We start from the raw sequence: 25,093 nt of genomic DNA, 5'->3' as shown, positions 1-25,093 counted from the left end.
AAGCACTGAAAGCCAAGAGAACTCAGGTTAGTGGCTAAGGTGCAAGACAATTTCTGAAACCCAGGCTCCTAGGCTAAGATCATGGACCAGCCACCAGAGATGTAGCAAAAGGTGGGGTTTACGATGCAGAGGGTAGAGTACAGGAACCTGCAAGGCCTGGCATCTGAAGAGCAACCATTCAAAAATTTAAAAAAAACTGAACTTGGAAGGTAATATGTGTGGCACTCCTCCCACTCTTTACAACTAACAAAATGGTAACTTGCAGGCAAGATCTGCACGGTGGTAGCCCGGGAGCAGTACCTTTCCGCTGGCTTCTCCCCTTGGACACTCCGTAGCTGCCGCTGTGGGACGACTGCAGGGAGATTTTATCCTCATTCCTCAGCTCCTTGCCCTCTTCAGAGGCCGAGAGACTAAGGAGGAAGCCCTCTTGCTCCTGGGTCTGCGCGTTCTGCTCATCCACGGCTGTAAGGAGAGAGAAAGTAGGTGAGTGCCTCACAGCTCTTCTAGAAAGGAACACTTTCCATTGATGTAAAAAACAATCAGATGGGACTCTAAAGGCCATGTTTCCTTCAAGGAAAGAATAGAAATAACAAAAAGCTTTCCTATATAATTTGTCTCAACTAAGCTCTGTTCTGGAGAGCTTTCGGAACTGGGCTGGCTTAGCCTCCTGTTTTCTTCGCTAAGCTCTTTAGCAGTGAGGCTCTAAATAGAAGTGGCCACCTTTAATGTTACAGGCACTCAGGCCTCCCGAGATGCGAACTGTGCTACAGGTGATGGGCTTCCATTTATTTGCATTTAGGTGTTGCCAGAAATTCTAACCAGACAGACATTAAATGATACATTTAATGAATTTTCTGTTTGCTTAATCTGTACTAGGGCAATAGGATAAGCCACTTGAAAAGTGCACTTAGACATATATCATCAGAAGGAAGAAATAGCAGTTGGTAAAAAACAACACAAACAGAGAAAATAATTGGATTACATACTTCAGAAGAAGAAAAATCGTTTGGAGAAGCTGAACACATATATTTGAAATGTAACTGGAGTTTGCCCAAGAGCTGGTATGAATCGAATGCTAGCATGTTGCCTAAAGAAATCAAAACTCCCTTTGCTTGTGATCAAGAGGTCTTTCCTCCTCAGCAGCCCCTCAGTGGGCACAGGTCTGTGAACAGCCCGGAGCTGCTCTACCAGCCCACTGCCACTGCAGGGGGACAAGACCCCTGTCTTTAAGTCTCTTCCCCTCCCTTGTGCTGACTCGGGAGTTCATCAAAACTACTCATGCTGCAATCCAACACACTTGCCCAGCAGAAATACAAACTCTTCTTGCTGGACTAAGCAAATTGGTTGGGCTCCAAAAGAACTCCAACAAGCATTAAATCAGCACAAGGTAAGCAGCAGCAAATGGGGCAGCAGTGAGGTTAAGACTTGTGCTTCACCAGAAGCAGACTGTATGCTCGACTTCATCATCTCATATAACTTAACCAGATAGGTTCTATAGAATATTGCAGTGCTGGAAACATTGCAATCATCAGTACTAACTGCAGAGTTGTTCATAGCACACACTTAGGTGTGCATGGATGTCACATCTGCAATTTCAACGCTTTTATCTCCAGCAATATGCTGTTAAGTACTTCCCTTTGGTCTCAGTTAAACCACTGAGTTTATGACTAACATCTGGGACACTGATGCTTTCTGAAGGAAATGAAACTTTGAGCTATAGATATGAGTGGCTGGAGAGAGATAAGGGTCACCATATGGAGAAGAGGGTCACCTGTCTAGGAAGTTAACAGGGAACAGAACGTATTTTCCCAGTGACAAAGCCAGTTTAAGAAGTTCCTGCTCTCCCTTGCCGTTGCACCACTGCACTGTTTTGCTGGGCTCTACTATAAAGAGATTCCTGAAACAATCCAAGTTAAAATACTTAAGATACTTTCTTCCCATGTATTTTCAGATCTGTTTTACAGCAAGGCCACACAAGCAGTTGCACTGACACAATTGTGGTATGGGTGGGGACAGACAGGAAATGCAAATGAACAGAGTGTGGGAGGGCAGTTACTTCCTAAATCAGCCCCGAGAGAACACACTCTGGCTTATTCAGGCTTATTTACAAAGAAATGTTTCAGACAGGTGGATTTGGCATAAATGATGCTGAAACTAAACAGCCAGGCTTACTGAATAGCTTCTCCAGGTCAGGAAAGCTGTTTTTCAATAAAGAACCCTACTCCCCTCTGGAATAAAGGAAATTTATACTTTCACAAGCAGGACTTCTAACAGGTTACCTTTTTCTGCATGCTCTATTATCTGACGAATGGCTTTTTTCAAGCTGTTGGCTCTCAGCATGAGCTGTTCTCGGGGACGAAATATCTGGGGTCGTGCAGTACATGATGAGCCCACCGACCGGTCACTAGAAGAATCACCAGCACTGCCTGACCCATCCCCATCTTCGGTTTCCTCTGCAATGGTGGGAGGAGGGTTTGGCAGAGATGAAGATGCTTGAGATTCATCATTCAGTGTCTTCAGCAACGAGTCCAGCTTCTCCTTCAGGACAGAGCACTACAAAGCAAAGAAGAACATTTGAGGAAGAATAACAGTAGACTGGGTAGCTCAATTACTTCAGTGCTTGCTTAACTGCTGCTGTCCTAGTTCTCTGAAAACAGAGCGATTTTCCACTACAAAAGTAGAAACCCAACAACGTTTCCAATTTTACCTTCCTGGCCATGACCTCTGATTCCTCTGAGCTTTCCGTTGCCTTCTCATAGGCTTTTCCTACTCGAGCCACAAAATCCTTCACTGTTTCACAAAGCACCCTAGACAAAGCAGGTAGTGAAAACAAGGTAATGCAAGGATGGTCTCAGGATGTTCACAGTGCAACTTTCACTTATGGCAGCTGTCCTCTAAGTACTCACTTGGCTGAGGAGATGACCACTGAGTGTTGGTCAGAAGTCAAAATTTTGGACAAATGAGCAGCCACAGAGTCTTCATAGAAGAGAATCTTCTGCACCTGGTGACAATCAGAAACAAGCCACTGGGGGTGCTGCTTCCCAGCATTACAATACACACTGTGTACCACCTGCTCCCCAGAAAGTACCTGTCATTCTACAGGTTCTTTTTACCCTGGAAAAGTTCTGCAGTCCAGGGCTCAGTTACTTACTGAAGACCTGTATCGGTATCTAATTCTGAACCTAGAAATCATCAGCAGCGTAGTTCTTAAGAGGCTTTTATCAACTGTGGATCTAAAACTGGTTTTTTTTATGACTGCCATGCAGCTTTCCAGCATTTGAACAACTTCATGTCATGACAGCAAATAAAAGTCAGTCATTTCCTCTCTGTCCTCTTCCAAAGCATTTCCTTCTCATTCCTCATTATGGCCGTTGACTCTGGTAACCCAACCTCCATCCTTCTCCATAATACTTCATTGACTTGAAGCCTCCAGATCTTTGTAGCTCCTGCTATGCCCAAGTCATGGTTCCGACCTGATCCATCTGAACTCAACCACTGTCTCCTAGCTTGTCCGTTCTGAGGCTGTTGTTCCCAGTCCCCTGCCCTCTGCATTTCACAAGGTACCTCAGAATCCTCACTGAAATCTTCAGTGACTGTGGAAGTGGAGGCCTGGCGAGGGAGTTTGGTTTCATACACCATGATGCTCCACCTGTTGAAAAGGAGGCATCATACTTGTCACTACAAGGCAGATGATTTCCTCCTTTATTCAAAGGACATAACAGGTTAGAACCTCAAAGCAGAACAAATAGCACGTTGGCAGGGTCATAACTGGTGTAAAGAAGCCACAGAGTTGCAAGAGAACTGCAGAGGGGCTGAACTGGGGGAGGAGGGAAGGATGACACTATGAACAGGTATCCTATAGCACACAGAACCTCTCTGTACATCTTGCCTCTCTCACAGAAGTTCTATGGGCATTGCTTGATTGACCATAACAGATGCCAAGATGCAACTCTAAAGACAAAAAGCCTTTTAAATGTACAAATATATACAGGTGATATCAATACTACGCATCAAGACGTCAATTTCTGCATTCAGCTTTTATTTCTAAGCCAAACTCAAGATAAACTGGTTCAAATTTACCAAGAAAAAAATCAGCTTAAAAAAATAAATCATGACAAATTCAATTGGTGAGAACTCTGGAACACAACAGAGGACACTGGACAATTTCACTCATTACTATTCTGCAGCAGCGACACAGAAAGCCAGACTACCTTTTGTTGCTAAAGGGTTATAAAAGAAAAAAGGCTAACTGGCATTAGTAAGAAGTCCAGCAGCTGGGCAGAATCAAGAACTGCCCAGTTGTCCTAGAAGATTTTGGGTGACGGTTACTCACCTGTCCAGCATTTTGGTACTGGCCCTCTCCAGCTTCTCCAGGATCTGCGGGAGCTGGGTATCATCATCACACGCAGACCCCCAGCCTAACACACGGGCAAGGTCGTTCCCTGTTCCCAAGGGCAGCACTCCCAGCTGGCACTGCGTTAGAGAAAAGGAAATAAAAACTGAGATTCAAATGAGAAAAAAAAAGCCACAAACGACCACAAACAGCCACAAGTAACATGACTGATTCCTTACGGAGACCAGTCATTGAGAAACAGTTTGTCCCAGGGTACGGAGAAAGTAACCGGATGGGGAAAACAGTCAGAAGAACATGTAAGTAAGGAAAAATTTCCTCTACTTTGAAGTTGTTAATTGAGAGGACTGTAATACCACCTACCATCTCAAGGAACACCTTGCTAGAAGTAACCCCTTCTACAGATGTATTTATTTAACCATCAGGTGGTGCTATTGCTTTTTCTCTAACATTAGCACAGACCTCTCCAAGGCAAAATGGAAAACAATAAAACATTGTATGATACCTCTGCTCCAATGAAGATTCTGTCTATCCCAAGACTCAGAAACTACATCACGAGAAATAAAGGGAAGAGATGAGGAGCACAACACTTGTGGAACTTGAGGTTTTCTAACTGCAGCCCCTTCTGAGTGGCAATAGAGCAGGAGTAACTCTGAGCTACTCCAAAAGCTGAGTCTTTTAAGCAATAATTAATTAGTTCAGTACCGCTTCTTGCAGAACACTACTGCAAGAACACTGCTGTAGTGAGCTTTCAGCAGCTCTGGCCCTGGGGCAAACTACATCTGTATGACCAAAAAAAGTCCTCTTTAACCCATGCTGCTGTCATTGATTCTTTCATCCCACTAAACTCTTTGGGCAGGTACCTGCTTGTGAAGATTGAGGCTATCAATTTCAGAGAGAACCCAGCCAACACTTCCGTCCCCACCGCAAACGAGAATCCGGAAAGTGTCAAATTTCTGGAATAAGCGTAAACTACAGAGGAGGGAAAGAAAAAAGCAAGAGAGAAGAATAATCAGCTGTTACAGAAAGAAATTATAAACAATTCCAATCTAAGCAATAAACATGGCAGATTTGCTTAAAGTAGGTTCTGATTTCGCAATGAATACAGGCCATTATCAGATTACAGATGCATTGAAATTATTATAAATAAGGAATTATACATACAGCTAAGCAATTTACAACGGCTATTCACTACAGAAGTATGTCCCAGACATAATCCTCTACTAAAGCAGGGCATTTTTCTTTGAACAGGAGACAAGCGTTCGACAGCTGACTATCCGTTGAATTATTTCCTTTTTGCAGATTTGCCGTATTCAGCCCAGCACCAGTTATTTGTCACTGTTCGGAGTGCTCTGATGTCACTGCCTTCGCACTCAAGGCCACACGGATTAAAGCAAAGCTTGAAGAGTAGGAACTTTCTGCAGTCCCTCAGTAAGCAGACAACAGTGAGTGGATGTAAAGCCTCACAAGCTTTAGTCCTTCTGGGAAGGCAACGAATCAGTGCTCCTGCGCCTCCTCTGTCCTGCAGGCAGGCAAACAACTCGCCAGCAAGACAAGTGTGAATTTCTCTATTCACCCTTTTTAGAATATAAAAACAACCTCTCCTTAAGCGTTTGGAAATTGTGCTTCTTACTGAACATCTTCCAGAAGTACTGCCTGCTCTTATTTTTGTTTTGTATACATATTTTTTTAAATTATTATTATCTAAGCAGCATTTACTCTAGTACATGAAAATCCTTATTTCTTAAAGTACTGCTGACACACGAAAAATGTGTCAGAAATTAGACCACCTTATGGTACAGTGTGACTGGCACCAGTTCAGAATATTTACATTATGAAGAAGCAGCCTTTACCCCATACCACCATTGCCTTTTTAAGAAAGCAAACAAGAGCAGTTGTTTTACAAGTATGTACCACAGCTTGAGAAAATAATTTGTTCCCTCCCTTCTCTCCTGCTTAAAAGCAAAAATCCTCTCTACCGTCAGTTCAACTTGGGAGGGGAAGAAGAAAACTTTAATTTTAAAAGTTTTCTACAAATTATTTACCACTCAAACACATCCCTTGGACAGCACTCTGCAGTTTTAAAGGCCAGTGTTTAGCAACAAGAAACCACAACAGTTCTCAGGAAAGCAGACCCTAATGGTCACTTGTCCAGGAGTGGACACTCCCTGATTTAGACTTCTGGGTCACAGTTAGAAAAATATGAAGGAAATTCATATTGTGATGACTCTTATTAAAAGAAGCATCCATTCATGACAAAAATTACTCAAATATGATGCAACAGAGAAATGTTTGGAAGGAGGCAAACTAGAGATCAAACTTTTTGGTTTTTTAAATTAAACAGCTTTGCAGAAATACACTAAAGGAATTTATTCCACAGCACTCACTTTGTTTTTTTTAAATCCAGAGATATTCTAGTGTAATCTGTAAAACAAGCCTGGAATCCAACTTCAGCAAAAGCATTCCTAAGAGGTGTCTTCCCAATATCACCATAAAATACTTAAGGGGTGGAAGGTTTACATACTTCCCAAGTAAGTTATTTCTGGATAAATCTAATTTTGACAATATTCATTTGCTATCTATGACGTTTGTTTGCCTGTTCACCTGATTTAATTCAAGTTAACTCGTGTTAACAGTATATCAGGATGCCTGTTACAGGTCTGTTTGCTGACAAGTTTTATTCTGGGTTCATGCTTCCCACGCTTGGTCTTCTTCCAGGGGAATGTTTCTGGAATTCCCCCAAAACCCCTTAAGCTGTTCTGCTCTTACTGATGAATGGAAATAATAGTCTTTTTCAACATTTTTGGTTTTATCTAAGCAATCGCACTAAACACAGAGAGGGGAAAACCCCTTTAAACTTCACATGTGTTCAGTCTGCTCTGAGGAATAGGTTCCTTGTTATACTTGAGGATGCGCTTATAATCAAATAAATCATTCATACTTTTCTTGTATTTACAAGGAATCTGTGCTTCAATAGAATATCTGCTTACCCGAGGTGAGGTCCTCCATTCATGAGGTCAAAGACCTGGGCTGGATTCAGTAGCTGCTTGAATCTTCGTAGAAATTTTACACCTTGGTTGTCTCCACTTTTGGAGTTGACAAATACCAACAAAGGGCTTGTGCAAGAAGGGGGACAAGTAGCTTTCCAAAAACCTGTTGGGGAAAAGGGAAAGGCAAGGGAGGAAAAGACAAGAGATGTGAAGCTGCCCATGGAGCCAGAGTGAGAAGAAAACAACACAGCACAACCCAGCAGAGCTGTGAGGAAGCCAACGCTTTCCTGGTGCTTGTGGCACCAAACACTAAATGTGCACAGCCCTGAATCCAGCATGAACCACACCTCACGCTGCCAAGTGTCACACTTATCTCCTAGCAGTATGCCAAAATTTTCAGCTTCCCCAACCTTCCCAAACTGCTTCTGCAATATAGTTGTTCTCAAAAAAAATTAACAGCTGCAGCTCAGCAAATAATGACGTTATGCGGTAATAAACTGAATGCAAAAGCAAAGCAAACAGTTCACTGCCACACTTCAGCAACACCTAAAGCAGAATTTTCAGTTGTCAGAGTCTGGCATTACCAGCCTCAGCTGAAGGGACTGTGGTTGAGGGGAAGAAAAAGGCAGCACTACTTGCTAGTGATACTTACCATCGGAATCGATGCTGTTAAGAGCAGTAGGAGGAATGACAGATACTTTGCACAGCCCAAGAGGGCACTTGTTTGGCAATAACTCTTTACATGCTGTGTGTACCTGAAAACACCACCAAAAAAAAAAAAAAAAAAAGAAAAATTATCCAGACTCTTTTGGGCACTGTGGTGTAACTCATAAAGCCCCCCAACAAGAGGCTGTAAAGGAAGAGGGCTCGAGTCCAAAGAAATGTCAATCAATAAACTTATTTTAAGAATTATCTAATCAGCACCTTCTACTAATTCTCCTCTTTCCATTAGTATCTACTTTTTCTGCCAGTTGAATTTATGAGACTATCACGTTGAGTGCTGAGAGGACCAGATAAGAGATTCTGTGGCTTTAAGAGCTTTCAGGCATCCTGTTCGCAAAATCCTAGTCTCAGCTGAGAGATCAGAAGTAGCAACAGAAGAAAAAGCTGGGAATTCAAGAAAACAAGAAAGCAAAAAACAAAGTGGGAAGACATCACAGTATCACAGTATGTTTGGGATTGGAAGGGACCTCAAAAGATCATCTAGTCCAATCCCCCTGCTGGAGCAGGAACGCCTAGGTGAGGTCGTACAGGAACATGTCCGGGCGGGTTCTGAATGTCTCCAGAGAAGGAGACTCCACAACCTCCCTGGGCAGCCTGGGCCAGTGCTCTGTCACCCTTACTGAGAAGAAGTTTTTCCTCAAATTTAAGTGGAATCTCTTGTGTTCCAGCTTGATCCCATTATCCCTTGTCCTATCATTGTTTGCCACCGAGAAGAGCCTGGCTCCATCCTCATGGCACTCACCCTTTATATATTTATAAACATTAATAAGGTCACCCCCTCAGTCTCCTCTTCTCCAAACTAAAGAGACCCAGCTCCCACAGCCTTTCTTCATAAGGGAGGTGCTCCACTCCCTTAATCATCTTTGTTGCCCTATGCTGGACCCTCTCCAGCAGTTCCCTGTCCTTCTTGAGCTGAGAGGCCCAGAACTGGACACAACATTCCAGATGTGGTCTCACCAGGACAGAGTAGAGGGGAAGGAGGACCTCTCTCGATCTACTAACCACCCCCCTTCTAATACACCCCAGGATGCCACTGGCCTTCCTGGCCACAAGGGCACAGTGCTGGCTCATGGTCATCCTGTTGTCCACCAGGACCCCCAGGTCCCTTTCCCCTACACTGCTCTCTAATATGTAATTTCCCAACCTATACTGGAACCTGGGGTTGTTCCTGCCCAGATGCAGGACTCTACACTTTCCCTTGTTAAATTTCATTAGGACATGAGGGACATAAAGAGGTAAGAGAAGAAGGGATTGATAAAGCCACCCAAAAAATGAAATACAAAGTAGACTAGGGCACTTGTCATTTCTGGTATATGAAGATTGCAAGGTAGAGGGTTTGCTTGGGGTTTGAGCTCCTGGCCCCCCCCCATTACAAACACATATTTTGTCATACTTCTCTTATTAATATTATAGACAACTGGAAACACAGCAAGATCTGCAGCACTGCAGTGGTAAGGTAAGAAAAATGCAATTGGGAAGGGAAATTGCTACTATTTGAATAGCTTATTATTCTTTTTTGTCCTTTTTTGTTGTACCTTTCCAACTTATAGAAATGAAAAATAATGGCTCCTTAAAATCCAACATCCCCCATGCCTGAGGCATTGATTCATATTTAGTGTAATCAGACTCTTCTATGAAAACTTACTATCAAAAGAAAATGAGCTTGCAGAGAAGCCATATTTATTTCAGGTTTTACTTTTACACATCAAAATGATACTTTTCAGCACAAATTTAAATTTCTATCTCTTGCAGGCTGTTTATCATCTAGAGAAAGAACAATAAAGTCTTTCATGTCAAATACTGACAGCACGGTTAGAGATTTCATTTAAAGTAAATGTCAACAAAAGAACACACCAAATTGCTGATCAAAGACTACCCTTTTACTGAAATCACCAAGGTTACTCAGCTCACCATGGCTTTGCACCAAAGGCAGCGCCAGTCTTGCAAACGTAGGACACTGCCACAGGTTTTATCACACACGGTGCATTTGGCACTCACGGGCAGGTTTCCTTCCAACCACTGATGTGGCATCGAGATCTGCAAATGGTATAGAGGGAGAGAAGCAATATGGACTTTCCAGAATCCAACTCAAGCGCACAGGATGTGGCACTGAGACATACAGAGAGGCAAGTCTTTATATGCACTGTTCAAGGACAGCAAAGCCAACATCTAGAACACACCCAAGGAGCATTTTTGACATTTTCATCATGTTTGAGCACAAAAAGAGCAGGTGATTCGCCCCAGGCTACTCAGGAAACACTGACTTGCATGAGACATCCCATATGTTAAGGTACTGTTCCAACCACTCTTTTATCTTTCTTTTGCCAAAACTCAGACCAGGTTCCACATGCCTCCAATGATTTAACCTCAACTCCTTGGTGCATAGCAGGAGCCTCATCCTAATAAGGAATCCTCGCTACCCCGGTTGGACTTTTCATGCAGAATCTCATGCTCTGACAGTAAAGGCATTTCCCACGTTAGTAACACACAAAGGCAGAATCTGTTATTTGTGCAGTCAAGAAAGCTGCAGAGCATGTGCGAGTGCTTCCACATCACGGTAAGGTCAGAAGAGTTAAGACTAATGCCTACCCCATCTTCATCCTCAATGATATCCTTCCCGATAGAAGCCAGAGTCGTCCACTTGCAGTTATTGGTTGCCCGCACAGCACATCGCTTGTGGGCTTTAAACTTGCACACTAGAGAGGAAGAGAAGAATAAATTAATCCTGCCTCAGAGCATGCAATGTGGCATTCTGTGCAAAAGCTTCCCCAAGTGACCATATTTGGCTCCAGAAGAAAGCATGGGCACACACTGGCCTTGTCAGTCCTGCCAAAACTATCAGCCCCAAGCATACTGAGTAAGATGAGCTAGCTATTAATTCTTGCCTCATCACTTTTGCCAGTTGCTTGTACAAAGCTTAGTTATCACCTTGTTAAATTTGGCATGATTTACATAGCCATACACCTCCTACATCCTTTTACACAGTGTGGGTGTAACCCCATTCACACTAGAAATATGAGCTGTGTGCAGCCAGGCATGTCTGCTATGTCAAAGCTGACAAAGAATAACCTCCTGGCATTCAAACTCTTCACACGGATGTTCTTACAAATATGATTATTCTTACGAACAGGAGTATTCTTATGAATATTCTATCTGATACCTCAGAAGTACATGCCTGTTCGCTTCAGAAGCATTATTTTAATAAGGGATGACACTATATAGGAAAAAAATAATCAGCTATATTCTTATCAGGTCCAACATTAAAACCAGCATGAAAACATCATCACATCTATTATCCTTTTACAAAATGCCAAGATCCTGATATTGACTCCTGCAGGAAAATTCCCTGTGAAGGGAAAGGGATTCAGCAGCAAAGGCTTTCAGCATCAGGTCCAGAAAATACCTCCAGTCTCATACACAGCCTCTAGCTCTCTCAAATTCATTATGCAGCATTCTTCTACATCTTTTTGCAGACTGGTAACAATATTCCTCATAAATTATCTGTGGAACATGGCACTGAGCTATAAAGATGATGCTCCAAAAACAGGAGAGAAGAAACCACTTACCTTCACATGAGAGCCCATGTGATGTGACTCCAGATAATGCCTCCCGACACACATTGCAGTACGTTGGCCGAGCGTGTGAGCAGGCGTACCAGTTATGCATCCCTGAGAAATGGTCCATGCTATACTGGGTAGACTAATAAAATAAATGTATTACAGCAAAGCCTAAAGTAGAGCAACAAGACTTGTTTTTCCTTAGAACAAAGACGTGCACATAGTAGCCAGGAAAGGCAGAAACGGAACATTTTTACCAAGGAAGAGTAAGCCACAGGCACTTTATACACAACACTCTAACTCCAGAAGGTCTTTAAGCCAGAAGAGACTACTTGAAGAAGCAGCCACACCTTCATTCCTGCTCCTGTGCTACCTCCCATCCTTGTCTCACTACAAGTGAAACGAACTGGAAAATTCATCTGCTGGAGAATAGATCCTTCCCCATTTGTCAGGTACAATTTTCAGCAAGATCAGTTCCCCAACCTGATTTATTGCATAGCAGAGGAATGCTTGTGCCAGCATAAGGGATGAGACAACAGAGAGAGAAGCATCAGAGTGGGGAAAACACAAGACACCTTCCTTTAGTGGCAGTGCTGGTCTAACTAGAGCCCAAATGGCAAATGTGCACCGAAGTGGGCAGAACACCAAGCAGGAAAGGCATGAATCAGGACAGAGAGGATAACTGAAGAGTGAAAAGACAATGAGGAGGATAATTGTGTTTCATAATCTACCCATAGTCTGGAAAGTGCTCTCAATGTTACCAAGGGAGAGTACAAAAAAACGTAAGCATTCTTTGCAGAATTGACTTTGGGATAGTTTTCACAGAAGGCCTACCACTATACCCATTATAGTCAATAAAAATGACCTCCATTAACTTAACTGTTAGCAGACTCCGATTTCAAAACAAGCTGCTATTTAGGAGAGAAGGTACATTTCTTGTTACCTCAAAATGTTCACGGTTTTGTACAGTCTTCAGTGCTGCAATCCAATCTTCCATCTCTTTTCTGTTATCAGCACAAAGGATGAGCTTCCGACATGGAGTAATAATCTGAAGAGTGAGAGAAAATTAATAGTGTGTATTCTGGGCATGTCAGTGAGAGACAGCAAGAGAATATGTTATCACCAGTGTAGTCTATTGGAGCTATTTTCAGAGGTAGTGAGCCGCATAACAGAGCAGAAGTGATTTGCACCATTCCACCACGTTTCTCTTGCACAGTAACATACCTTAATCCCTTCATAAATGTACAGAACCACAGAGATATTAGCTGTCATTCCCAATAATGAACTGAGTGAAGAAAACTCTCAAACCCAAACAACAACAAAACACAAAACAGAGAGCAGTAAAAGGTAAAATATTACACACGCAAAACTTACGTGAGATTTTTAAAGTACTTGATGACTTTTAAAATTGGCAACAACATTAAAATATTTTGTTAACACCATAATGTACCAGTTTCTAGCAATTAATAAATTAGATAGCATGCTCTGTAACATCGTATGAAAAACCTGTTTAGAGTCATAACAAGTTTAGAGTCATAACAAGTGGGGAGGGAGAAGAGAAGAAATCAAACAGAACAAAAAAATCTATAAGAGAAATCACTGTATTTCGAACCCTCATGTTTCCTAAGGGTTTGTCCTACATTATTACATAAAAGACATGCCACCATATGTTCCACTGGCAGCTTGAGGCTGTGATGACTTTGCCTTCCTCTAAAAATACTCTCCTCAGTGCGTTTCTCCCCTGGGCTAACTTCCATGCATTAGCTGCCCTGTGTTAAACAAAGAGTTTGGTGTTCTAACAAACCAGCAGAAGACAGAATGCAGACAGGTCTCCCTCTAGCCTGCCACCAATGTTCTCTCCTTTTGTCAGATGGTGGCAGCAGAGAGAAATAAAAGCTCCCAGCTCTTCAAAGGACCGCGTCTGCTGTCCATAGAGTTCCCCATTCAGCTGGGGTGCAGACTGGGCTATAAATCAACATTTTCTCTTCCAGAGACAAAAATCTTTCTTTCCCACACTGTAGTTATCTTATTGCCTCCCTGTGCACACCTCTGTACTGATTTCCATCCAACTGACTTCTTAAATTAGACTGATATTGAAGTGTTTGCAAGATCTGGATTTAAGAAAAGCTGCATTAATTATAAGGACCATTAATAAAAAATCAAAAGGCTCCCCTTTATGTCAATTGTAAAAACTTCCAGCGGCCCAAACCCTCTTGTTCCTCCCTCTACATTTTGTATATGAAAAATTTGTCTAAACATCTGGTTTTGCAGCAAATTGGACCTTAACATCTGAAGTAATAAGTTTAAACAAACTAGGATTGTGTCTGGTTGATGTTCATGTGGCTCTTGCAAGCGAGCAATTGAAGTTTTGTTAAGAGACAGCAAAAAATCCACATGCATCCCCCCAATACATGACCCCTGTTAATTACAGTTTTCCAGTCTGCTTCTCACTAGTCTCATTATCATTCATAAAACTGATGAAGAATAAAACCCTCTGAAGCTGAACATCAAACTTTTAGCTGACCTTGAGGTGCCTCAGAGCATTCACTAAGAAATGCGTATGCAATGTCAACAAAAAAGATACACCTGTAAATTTCTGGGGTTTTTTTTAAGCCCTTCAATTTTCAAAATATATTTATCTCCATAGGACAGACTGTAGCATTCACGTGCAATAATGCCAATTCTACCCACATGAGCATTACCAATACCTAGAATAGGGCACTACAGACACATTAAGCAGGCAATGAATGGAGTCTAATACCTTTTCAAAGCAGAAATACAGTTTTGGCATGGAGCATTCTATCTTGGACAAAATTACCTGATCTGTATCAGTTGTAAGCAAACAGAAATAAATATTTACAAATTTCTAAAAATAAAACTTCTAATAACTCCTTTTCTCTTCCTTGACTTTTCCTTTAAACAATTCCAGCTCTGAGAAAATTTATTCCCAAAGAAGGTAATCCCAGGAATCTTTCTTTTTCATTAGGAAAGTGGAAAATGGGGCCGTTAACTATATTTCCATCAAAAACTCTGCTATGCAAGAATGCCCACCCAAGAGAAAACTTTTACATAGCATGAAACACTACTGCAAAAATCAGCATGAAGTTAGAGAAGAGTGAGCAGCACTTCAGGAGCCCAGCTAAGAGGAAGCAGTTTTCTTGCTCAAAGTAAAACCAAGTTCAAATAATTTGTTCAAGCAGCACACAGCCCCACACTTTTTTTTCTGGTGGTAAAGCCAAGAACATCTACAATTGCATACGTACAACAGTACCCTATGTAAAGACCAAATATCCTAGGACAAAGCATCCAAGGACCTTTCATCGCTTTGAAACCAGCCAGTTTACATAAGGAACCACCAGTTCACTCAACAAGCCACCAGCACGCTCTTGGGCAGTGGGGAAAAATAATTTAAAGCAGTTGCTAATATTAATTTATTATCATCACGATCCCATTTCAGAATACTCCTATTCAGTGTTCTCTCTTTTCCTATTTTCTTTTTTTGGAAAAAAATCAAAGAGGTAAATGCAAAGTACATAGTATAATTTTTAAAGTACCTTGGAAGACATTAAATTTAAAACACTCGCATAAAATACAGAAACGCAGACAGTCCTTTGATAAGAATTAATTTCTGAGGCTACTGACTTCCTGGATCACTGGAGAGACTGTCCAATATACAAAACCACTAATTCCTTAAGTCACCTACTGCATCATCTTAAAAATCCCCACATTCAGTGTTGGACGATCCTCTGTTCAAAGAACAAAAGTTAAAGTTTATAAGACAAAAGGACAAATAAGAGATCCAGAAGATTTTCATACTTGAATCATCCAGACAAAGTCACAGAATTGAAATAAAGGATCTGTTGCATAACTACAAAACTGCAAATAAAGTGCCATTTTGTGCAAGACAAATTTAAGAGGAGCATTTCGCATTAGTCAGTTCTAAAGCAACATTTGCATTGGGATTTAATGGTGTCATCAGAGACAGGAAACCAAAGAATACAATCTCAAACCTCAGTCCTGTTCTAAGGAGGACAAATCAGGACCATTCAGGCTTCACTGCCTGCACAGATAAGATTTTAATGTAACTAGTGTAACAGTTCTTCGGGGAAATTAAGAAACCAGACAAACCTGTTTTTCTGATTAACATGCCGTGGTGTTACAGTTAAACATTTTAATGAGGATAACTGGGAATCCAGAAACATGTAAATAGGGACACTTCCTTCCCAGAGCAGTGTCTTCCACACAGCCTCACACAGCCGACACTGGGCACCTGTAAGTGTGTTCGCTGCAGGCAGCCGCTGGTGTGCAACAGGCGCATCGCAACACCTCCTCCACAAGGACAGAGGCGAGAACGACAGGAACGTGCTCTAACTCACATGGAAAGGAAAACCCTCATCCTGCTGCTTTTACCTCCTCCTGCCTGAGCCAGTAATTTCAGTTCCAGACACCCACCCAGTGAAGGATGCTAACAGAAGGAGAAAGGCTATCACATACACTGGGCTGGCTAAACGAGACTGATGAGCACTCTAACACACTCTAACTCACACACTCACACAAGTAAAAATCCTGTCATCTCCAAAAGAAGCCACAGCAATCCTCCCCCTGAAAAGCTGTCCTTTCCGAGCCAGGGAGTCCAGTGCTACAGCCACGCCGAGCTGATGCCCTGGAACACCAGGCTTGGCTATCCCTTGGTTATCCCTATTGGCAAACGTGGCTAGAAACCAGCACAGTCCAGCTATTTTTTTATGTTCCAGCTTTTGACTAACATCCTGGAACAGTATATTCCACAGGATGACGACGCACTAGGTGAAGTAGCATTTCCTTTTATTTGTTCTAAATTTACAAAGTAGTAATGTCATCCAGTGACCTCTTGTTCTCATATAAATGGAGAGCAAAAAAACAACAACCCAATTGCTTTTTAGTTAGGATGGGGGCTGCCCTATTAGGAGTTAAAAAAAACACAATAAAAGTTTTAAGATTTATTTATAATCTCATACATTTTTGGCCTGTTTGGGGATTGGCAGAACTGTGAGTGTTCCCACCCTGAAACAGCTCAGAATTTTATCTAGATATGAGCAATTACGTAAATTAAAAGTGCTTGTTCTTCCTAAAAAGGCAATATTAAAAACTTATTTTCTTTTTTTTTTTTTTTTTTTAAATCCTATATGCTATTGAACTTTTGGGTGAGGTTCTTTAGATTTCGCTCCTTGGTAGGAACTGGATGCCCACATACCCATGTGCTCAGAGCTCAACACATGGTGACTTATACTGAGACCTAACACGGACCAGCAAAAAAGCTCAACAACATGTCTGGGGGGAAAAAGCTGCCAATCCCTCTAATCAGTCCTGAAAAGCTATTAGGAGAGCTGGGAATGGCAGGAAGGCTTAAACACATTTCAAACCAGGATGCAGCTGCATTTACAAACTCCTCACTGCATATGAAACCCCAGAAATATCTTTTGTGGCAATTACGGTGACAATCAACTACCCACCAAGTCACCTCTCTGCAGGCAGTTGCAAACCCTCTGTGCAGATGAGCCATTTCAAGTCCATCAGAGAAACTCTCAATTTTCAAGCTTGCTCACTCTAAACCTAAAAAAAAAATCTATATCTAAAAAAAGCCACGCCTTCACTGGCTGATTTCTGCAAATACTGATGCTCCCCTGACACTTCTCCAAAATATAGCTTCATCTCCGCTGCCTCCTCCTCACAGTACATGCCCTCTTACCAGCTGTTAACCCCCACCCCTTATGCTGACCCACACTCCCCTGTCCAAAACTAACACCAGTTTACTGACTTTTCAAATCAGGCCAGCTGGCAAACAACAGAACAAACCAAAGAAAATTTCTCATTTCACATTCTAAAAACGGACTGGATGTCCCTGGATGTCCTTCCCTAATGAACAGCTGTGAATAATCGCATCAGAAAGGCAGTCCAAAAAAGACTCCTTATATTAGACCAAATTTTAAATGGATATCTGCTACACTTCACCCTTTGGTGTTTTGCTGTACTAAGCAATCTCCCTCCACCAAACAGCGTAAAATTCATTCTCTGGTCTTGCTGCCATCAAAGACAACTTAATCATCTGTGCTCACTTCCTCCTTCAGCATTTTCTGGCTGCCCAGAAACTTCTCAGCAAAAAAGTGACAGCCTGGCCAAACATGTGTTGGGACTGTTTGTTATCAGAGTAGATCTGGTGAGCTTTGTGACCACAAAAGACAGCAAAACAAGTTAAAGATCACACTGGCCCAATCACAGAGCTGGCTGAAGAAATGCTGTGGGGAGAGAGGGGGTGAAAGGGGACATACAACTTTGCTAAATATAGTTTTTCTGATGTGATACATTTCTCGGAGTGGCCAAAAGTGAGGCTATGAGAACACCTGCTCATTCTGACTGCTTCCTTTTACTCACATCCTGTCCAAATATAGACTTATGTTCAAAGGTGCTACTCACAAACCCCTCAAAGAGATCCCAGACTATTCCAAATAGTTGATGCCTTGGGTAGAGGGAAAGCAGGAACTTCTGGAGCTCAAAAGACCTAGGAACTGCAACTAGAAAAAAATGAAATAGCTGTGAGAACAGTGCTGGTGCAGGCAAAAACTTCAGCATGACCACATATGGCAAAGGCAGGGAAAACGTCCACCACCTGCAGCTAACTGCTACATCTGCTTTTGTATAGTGGAGTAAGCTCTGGGCATCCTGTGAACCCAAAAACTCAGAAAAGAAAACTGGGTGAGATTGTAACAGGGACCCAGCCCTTTTGTCCACTTCAGCTCCTGTTCCAGCAACAGAGGTAGTGAAATGCACACTGCTGTACTTTAAAACACCTTGCCTGTGCTCCTTAATAAGATTCACAAACCAGCAAAGTCATTTTGTGTTTCAAACATGACTGCTGAACTCACAGAGGGCAAAAAAGATTAAGTGTGGATCAAGTAAGTGCTACTTCCTTAGAAAATACACAAGGTTAAAAGATGACTGTGAAAAACGGAGAAGGAAGGAACATCAAAGCATGAGTTTCAGACTCAAACGAGTCTTTTACACTTAAAATCTTAAAAACCTGTCTCATTGATATCAGCTGCTGAAACAATCTGGAGCTCAGCATCAGGCCAGCAAAGCCTTAGACAGCAAGTAAGCATGACTTTAGCAGGTCTCTAAAGTTTGGAAAACAGAAAAACAAACCGAGGCTTGCCTTCCTCCACAGACAACATCCCCATTTCGATTTGCAATTCAGCTTTCACCCAGTTTTGCCCACAAATTCAATCCAGTAAACTCACTGCTGAGTCTTTCTCCTCGAGACCTGGATGCTACTCTGAAGGGCAGAAGAAAAAGAAGTTTTTCAGAGGACACTGGAGAAATGTACCAGTTTTATTTTTTATATAGTTCAAGATCTTTCCTTCCTGCTAAAATGACCATCTTCCTCCTATGGAAACTCTCCACCAAATAAAATAAGTAATTAATGTTCTTATAGTTGTGCCAAATTCTGCCTTTTTTTTTCTTTTTCCTCAGTACTGATAACAAGATTTTCCTCAAAGCCTTAAATGTACAAATCTCTGTTCACACTATACTGGGTATTTTATCCCCAACTTCCACATGACTGTTTTATCTTATTTTTCAATATGTAAAATCTATAACATCTCAGTTCCATAGGAAAGCAGGTACAGCACGTGGTGAGGTCTCTTCAGGACCATTTTTACATGATTAGTTTCATTCACCTTGTGATAAGCACCTGGTCTGCCGCGGGGTCACACATTACATCCTGTCTGAGCGCTGGCACTTCCCACCACTATGCTGTGCCTGAAGATCAAGTTCAACTCCTGGTGACCCTCCATCTGCGCTTTCTCCCAGTCCCTATCTTCCCCGATGCTGCAGCAGGAAAGCAGACCAGACAGAGCATTCCCTGGGAAAATGATCATCCCTCATACCAGGGTCACATTCCTACAGGCTGCTGGAAACTCTGTTCCTAAACAAGGAACATTCCCGTTCCTGGCAATTGGTAAGAGGAGCACAGACAACGAGAGGATTTTGACTTTTGCAACAACTTACTAGCTGTCAAAACCCCGAGCATCCAAGATAGTCACTGCCACTGTTAGCAGGTAAGAAATGCAGACAATCCTGGTAATTTGTGCCTATTAGTCACTTAAGATCTACATGAATGGAGCAGCACCAAATGGGAACCAGCAGGGCTTCCATGCCAAGTGCCAGAGCATCTTAGCACAGCTCTGCCATCCACCCACCCTCCACCTCATTCAGCAGATGCACACATGCATCACTTCATCTGTCTTCCAAAGGACACAGTCCTGCCAGGAAAAGAGTTCTCAAACAGAACAACATTGTTCAGAGAGAGCTGCACATTTGGGAAGGCAAAGGATATTTCAGAGTAACCTTTCTATTCACTCAAACAGAAGCAAAACCATGAACAGAGGGGCAGGTCAACGTTCCCAAGTGGAAGAGCTGCTGTCTCAGTGGGATCATACACATCAAGGCTAGCAGCTAATAAATCACAGGATTGAGCAATAAAAGTCCTTGTCCACGGTAGGAAAATGACCTGTTACTGACAGCTTATTGTTAGTAACAGCTCCTCACATTCCCCTAACCTTAGCTGTGTTGAAAATAGGCTGGTAGCTATAATAGCACAAAAGGAAATGAACAGCTTTCAACAGCCTGATGAACCCAGCATCTTTCCACACTGGGTCACCAGGCGAAGATCAGTCCTGTTTTACACATCGCAACAGCAAAACCTCACAAGCACCACAACCATCACAAGCACTACAACCAGGAAGACCTCATTCCTGCAAATACTATTAGCAAGCCCTTCCCTGCCTGTCAAAACGACCACAGCAAAGATGTACATAAAAATAAGTCTTTTTCCTTCTAGAGCGACTCCCACATAAAACTAAACCCATCATGTTCTGAAATGTCCTGGTTGCCACAAGTTGTGCTGCCTTTTCATCCTCACCTGAATGGGAAGAGGAGATGCTAGAATGTGCAGCCTTGCTTGGGAATGTAGATAAAACACCAAACACAGCATGAAGGTTACAAAGAGCAAAGGGATTATCAAACAAAAGCTTTACTGTTCAGGCACAAGGGCAATAACAGACACTAATTTCAAAGTGGTAAACTTCCCGTCTAGGGAAACAAAAGCTCTTCACTAACAGTCGCCTTCACTTTCGAGCTCTCTTATCTATCCTGTCTCACAGTAAAATTCATAAAGCTCAGTCTTGACCCCTTTCTCTTACAGTAGCTTCATCTTTCTTAAAAACTCCTACCATATTTGGGGGTCATTCTGTAACATACAGTACCAATTGCCAGACCTCTCCACCCGCAGCAACTTCTTCCAGACTCCAAACTTTTCTTCCATATTTATCCTCTTTTTGATGGCTTTTCTCCAGATTTTTCCTTCTTTTCTGCAAGCAGACTAATAACCAGTTCCTGCAGGAGACTGAAGTAAGTCTTAAAAATCCTTGATATGAAAGGATTTTAAATGCTTATTTTCACTGACTAACAGTGACTCAGAATGGTCTGTTTACCAAAGGGCCTTTTCTCAATCAGAAAAAACTGCACTCAAGTCTGGATTACAAACTACTAAAATAGCAAACTATTTTGAAAATGCAGCGGTTCTGACAGGAAATGGGGAGCAAACTGCACTTAATGAAGGGAGGGGGGAAAACCAGCCGAGCAATACTGGACATGGCAATTCATGGCTCCACTCATATTTTCAGTTGCTTCTAAAGGAAATTCTGACAGCTGCCAATATAAACAGAGTAAGAGCACTAGCAGAGTGTACAGTTCCTCAACGTGTACACACATGGGTGTGGAAGAGCCAACAACCCCCAGCAAAGCCTGACTTACAAATGTGCACTCTAATTTTGGCCAATTTAGAGAAGAGACTTTAAAAAGCAAGGGGTAAGAACCATGTCTTTCACGAGACCCTCTTTTTAACCTTCCCCTTCCCCAAATCTTAACAAGGCAATCCACAGCTGTGTATGAAGGAGCAGCCCAAGCTCCAAGTCCAAGTCTGACTTTCTACAAACAGCTTGTAACAAAAGTTCTTATATTCTCTCTCCTCATAAAAATAAGTCACATGCTCTTTCTCGAAGCTTATATTTCAAACCAGCACAAGTAACCTCTGATCTGAGCTCCTCTTGTTCAAACAGTGCCTTACAGACACTCAGCTCCTGCGCTCGACACGAGCAGCAGACTTGCTGCCTGATGTGTAGCTTCAGCAGCTCTATTCACTCTTTCAAAACCAGACACTTCAGAGAGGACTTCACTGCCTTCTCTGCTAAAAAGGATATACTTTCACATTAAAAGCACTAATATAAAAAATTTAACTTTACACAAAATCACAGAAAAGACAAACGTAATTTCACTTCATTGTGAAATGAATTTGCAGACATCAACAACATATTCTCACCATGAGGAAGCACCCTCAGCACTTTCATCTTTTATTAAAGTTCAAGAACTTTGCCCTGTGTTTTTAGGAAAGGTTAATTACATCAAAAATGAAGATTCATGCTATTTCTCCACAGCGTCAACAAGCCCTGGGACAACACAACAAAAATATACAGTCTGAAGGAGATCAGACAGTCACATAAAATTGCACAAGACAAAAACTGGCACCTTTGCTGCTGAACACAGACAGCACTTAGTAACAAGGAGGTAATAACGGAAAATGTAGCACACCTCACAGTTTCATACGGCTGGAGAACGACATCCACGCTGCTTCCCAGAGATGACAACATGCTCTTGCTCAGGAGCACCAGCAGTTCCCTGTTCTTCAACCTACCACAACCACTGTTGCCTCCAGACATGCAAGTGCTCTGAAAGAGAGGTATTACTCTAATCTCAACATTTCCTCTCTCCTGTGACATTGGTCAGGGTGAATCATCAGTTAATCAACAGCAGGTCTTAACTGAGGGGTGCAGCATTTCCAAGAGCACATTCCCCTTTACCCTGGATTCTGGAGAACTTATCTATATAAATCCACACAGGAGAGAACACCTGAACAGTAGGAACTTGAAGCAAAAGAACCTGACATCCTGCTGATCTATTATACTGGCACAGGTGCCAATTTTCTCAGGGCTCAGTCCAGAAAACTCAGACTTTCTTACCTTTCACGTTCAATCTTCCTCTAATGTAGTGTCCAGAGTAGCCTACTCCCTCAGGAAAAAACCTAAAGAGATGGCTTGACATGCAGTTAATAAGATTAGTCTCCTCTGTGGTCAGCCTTTCTGAGCTATGTTCCACTTGCCACAAGCTTGATTAGCTGTCTGCTTAAGGAGGAGCTGGGATAAGTTTCCTTCTGACGGCAGAGGAGAGGCAGGCACTGACTGTAATAATATGCTGTTTCCTGTCTGTGGCTGGGCTGAGAGGTACTTCCCAACAAAAAAGGGTTTACAGGAGCTCAGAAGTTCAAGCTCCACCTCTTCCAGTGAAGAGCCTTTAACTACAGACAGGAGAAAACAGCATGGCTCCTGGCGCTCAACAACATGCTCTGACTGAGCTTCCCTTCCACTAAAGCATCAGAAAGAAGAAATCAAACCACCCACATCTCCTTCCACAGAGAGGAGCTTTCTCCTCTGGGATCTCAAAGGTCTGAATAAGAAAGTGAATGTTGTAATCTATGTTACGTGAATGAGGGTGAAAGTCCACAACACCACTTGCTAGCAATAATTGAAAAATCTTCACAAAAACACCATCTAAGAATCATATTGAAACACAATATATGTACCTGGAAACACCTCATGTCCTTCCTAGGCCCTGTCCTGTTGATGAGAGGTAGGGTTTTTTTAGTATTTAAGCACATATATTTTAGATTTTTTTTTCTTCTTTAGCTTTATACAAATCCTGCACAAGGCAGGAATGGGTCAATGAACTGATAAGGACTCACCGCTATCAGCTATGTCAATTGCATTGAAGGCATCAGACTTAATTCAGCTGACACTTTCTAGAACAGAGCTGACCTTAGCCAACACACCAAACTGAGGAGTAAGAATTTGTTCACCACACAAACATTTACAGAAACGGGCATAAGGAGACAACCCAAAGTCCTTTCAAAGACACTCGGGATAGCTGTGGTGGAAAAGTGTTGGTCTGAGCAACAGACAGAGCGACTGGTGTGCCCCCAAACCTTACAGGCTTCGTATGGGAGAACGGGCATGCTGGATGGTTCAGATCCATGGCACAGGTAAAGCAGTTATTCTGAAAGAAGTATCTCCTGGCACGATCTAGAGAAAAAACTATTCCAGGTTCAACTCATGCTCATCACATATTTTGTTTTAATGCTCCTGGAGCAACTGCAAGCTAACGCATTAGACAGGCACAACAATCAATTAAGTTACTGTGACATCCAAGAAAAAAAAACTGTTCGTCGAAACAGATGAAGTCTCACTGGGAAGACCCAATGTGCACAGTGTGATCCCAATCTACTTTTGAGAATCACGAATGGTTTTGAGAGTATAGCTGGGAAAACTCTACTCAGAAGCCAGGGTCAGGCTTTGACCTCACCCATTCAATTCTGCTGATTTCTATTTCATAAGGAGTACAAATGCGGACACACGCTGATAGCAAGAATCCAAGCAAAAAGATGACCACCCTCTTGTAATAAATGGCTCTGAAGTACCAGAACAACATAGTATCTTTGAGTTTGTACCACAGCAGATCCTCTCTGAGGTCCAGTGAAAGACAGCAGCCCTAGGAAAACTCACTGGTGAGAGATCTACACACGAGGTACTATGGGATCATAAATGGAAAGAACCGGTCACTTACAGCCCAGACATCCCGAAAGAATTTACCCTGTAGACATATGACTTAGAAGGACAGAGATGGTAGAGATCTGAAAGAACTAGCAAATATTATATCTACAGTCCTCTTGAAAAAAAGGAGGCCTGGCATGGGGCTGCTGTATTTGTTCCCAAAGGCTTCCTGCTGAATAACTGCAGCCACACTACCTGACTTAAAGGAACAATAGTTACACATAAAGCTTTTCCTTACACCTCTCAGGGGATGAAGCTGTACAACATCTTCATCTCAAAGATGTCCCTAGGCACACTCTTCCGGCCCGTTCTATAATCACATATCCATTAACTCTGGGTAGCAGTCCTGAAAACTGTAACCATTGCAAACAGGATTCACTCATTGAAGAAATCTATGCGAGACCAACCAAGTAAACAACAGTGCAACCCATATTACTATGCTATTCTTTAGAGGAAGAAGTCTGTGTCTCAATACTCTCTTTTCCCTCTCTCTTGTCTGTTGACAGTAAACAAATCAGCTGACAGACTTATGTCCCATGTAAAAGGTTCACTGGCAGCTACATTTTTTAACCCTATTCCTCTATTTATGCAACATAACCTTGCTAGCTCCATGCTCTGTTTTTCTTCTCTCATGGTGCCACCTCCGCACGCTCCTCACTGCCCTTTCACCAGTTTCTCTCTGGTCACCCCTTATTACCTCTTTGTTTTGGATCCATA

General features: G+C 42.2%; 1 protein-coding gene across 2 annotated transcripts in view; it reads right to left on the bottom strand.

Annotated features, from left to right (window-relative positions):
• The window catches only part of DGKD (diacylglycerol kinase delta), a gene marked incomplete at its 5' end in the record, with an annotated part of 56,718 nt that overhangs the window by 13,407 nt on the left and 18,218 nt on the right, over window positions 1-25,093 (bottom strand). For both annotated transcript variants that reach the window (XM_080349421.1, XM_080349422.1), the window contains 13 exons: window positions 301-462; window positions 2,280-2,553; window positions 2,708-2,807; window positions 2,907-3,001; window positions 3,565-3,649; window positions 4,334-4,473; window positions 5,215-5,323; window positions 7,342-7,504; window positions 7,994-8,096; window positions 9,976-10,101; window positions 10,654-10,760; window positions 11,631-11,763; window positions 12,565-12,669. In XM_080349421.1, the coding sequence (XP_080205547.1) occupies window positions 301-462; window positions 2,280-2,553; window positions 2,708-2,807; window positions 2,907-3,001; window positions 3,565-3,649; window positions 4,334-4,473; window positions 5,215-5,323; window positions 7,342-7,504; window positions 7,994-8,096; window positions 9,976-10,101; window positions 10,654-10,760; window positions 11,631-11,763; window positions 12,565-12,669 (1,702 nt within the window). The remainder of the gene's footprint in view (window positions 1-300; window positions 463-2,279; window positions 2,554-2,707; window positions 2,808-2,906; window positions 3,002-3,564; window positions 3,650-4,333; window positions 4,474-5,214; window positions 5,324-7,341; window positions 7,505-7,993; window positions 8,097-9,975; window positions 10,102-10,653; window positions 10,761-11,630; window positions 11,764-12,564; window positions 12,670-25,093) is intronic.

Source organism: Nesoenas mayeri (genome assembly GCF_963082525.1).
Source record: "Nesoenas mayeri genome assembly, chromosome: 9".
NCBI classification, from domain to species: Eukaryota; Metazoa; Chordata; class Aves; order Columbiformes; family Columbidae; genus Nesoenas; species Nesoenas mayeri.
Note: the sequence above shows the minus strand (reverse complement) of the source record. Positions and strands in the feature narration are given on the sequence as shown.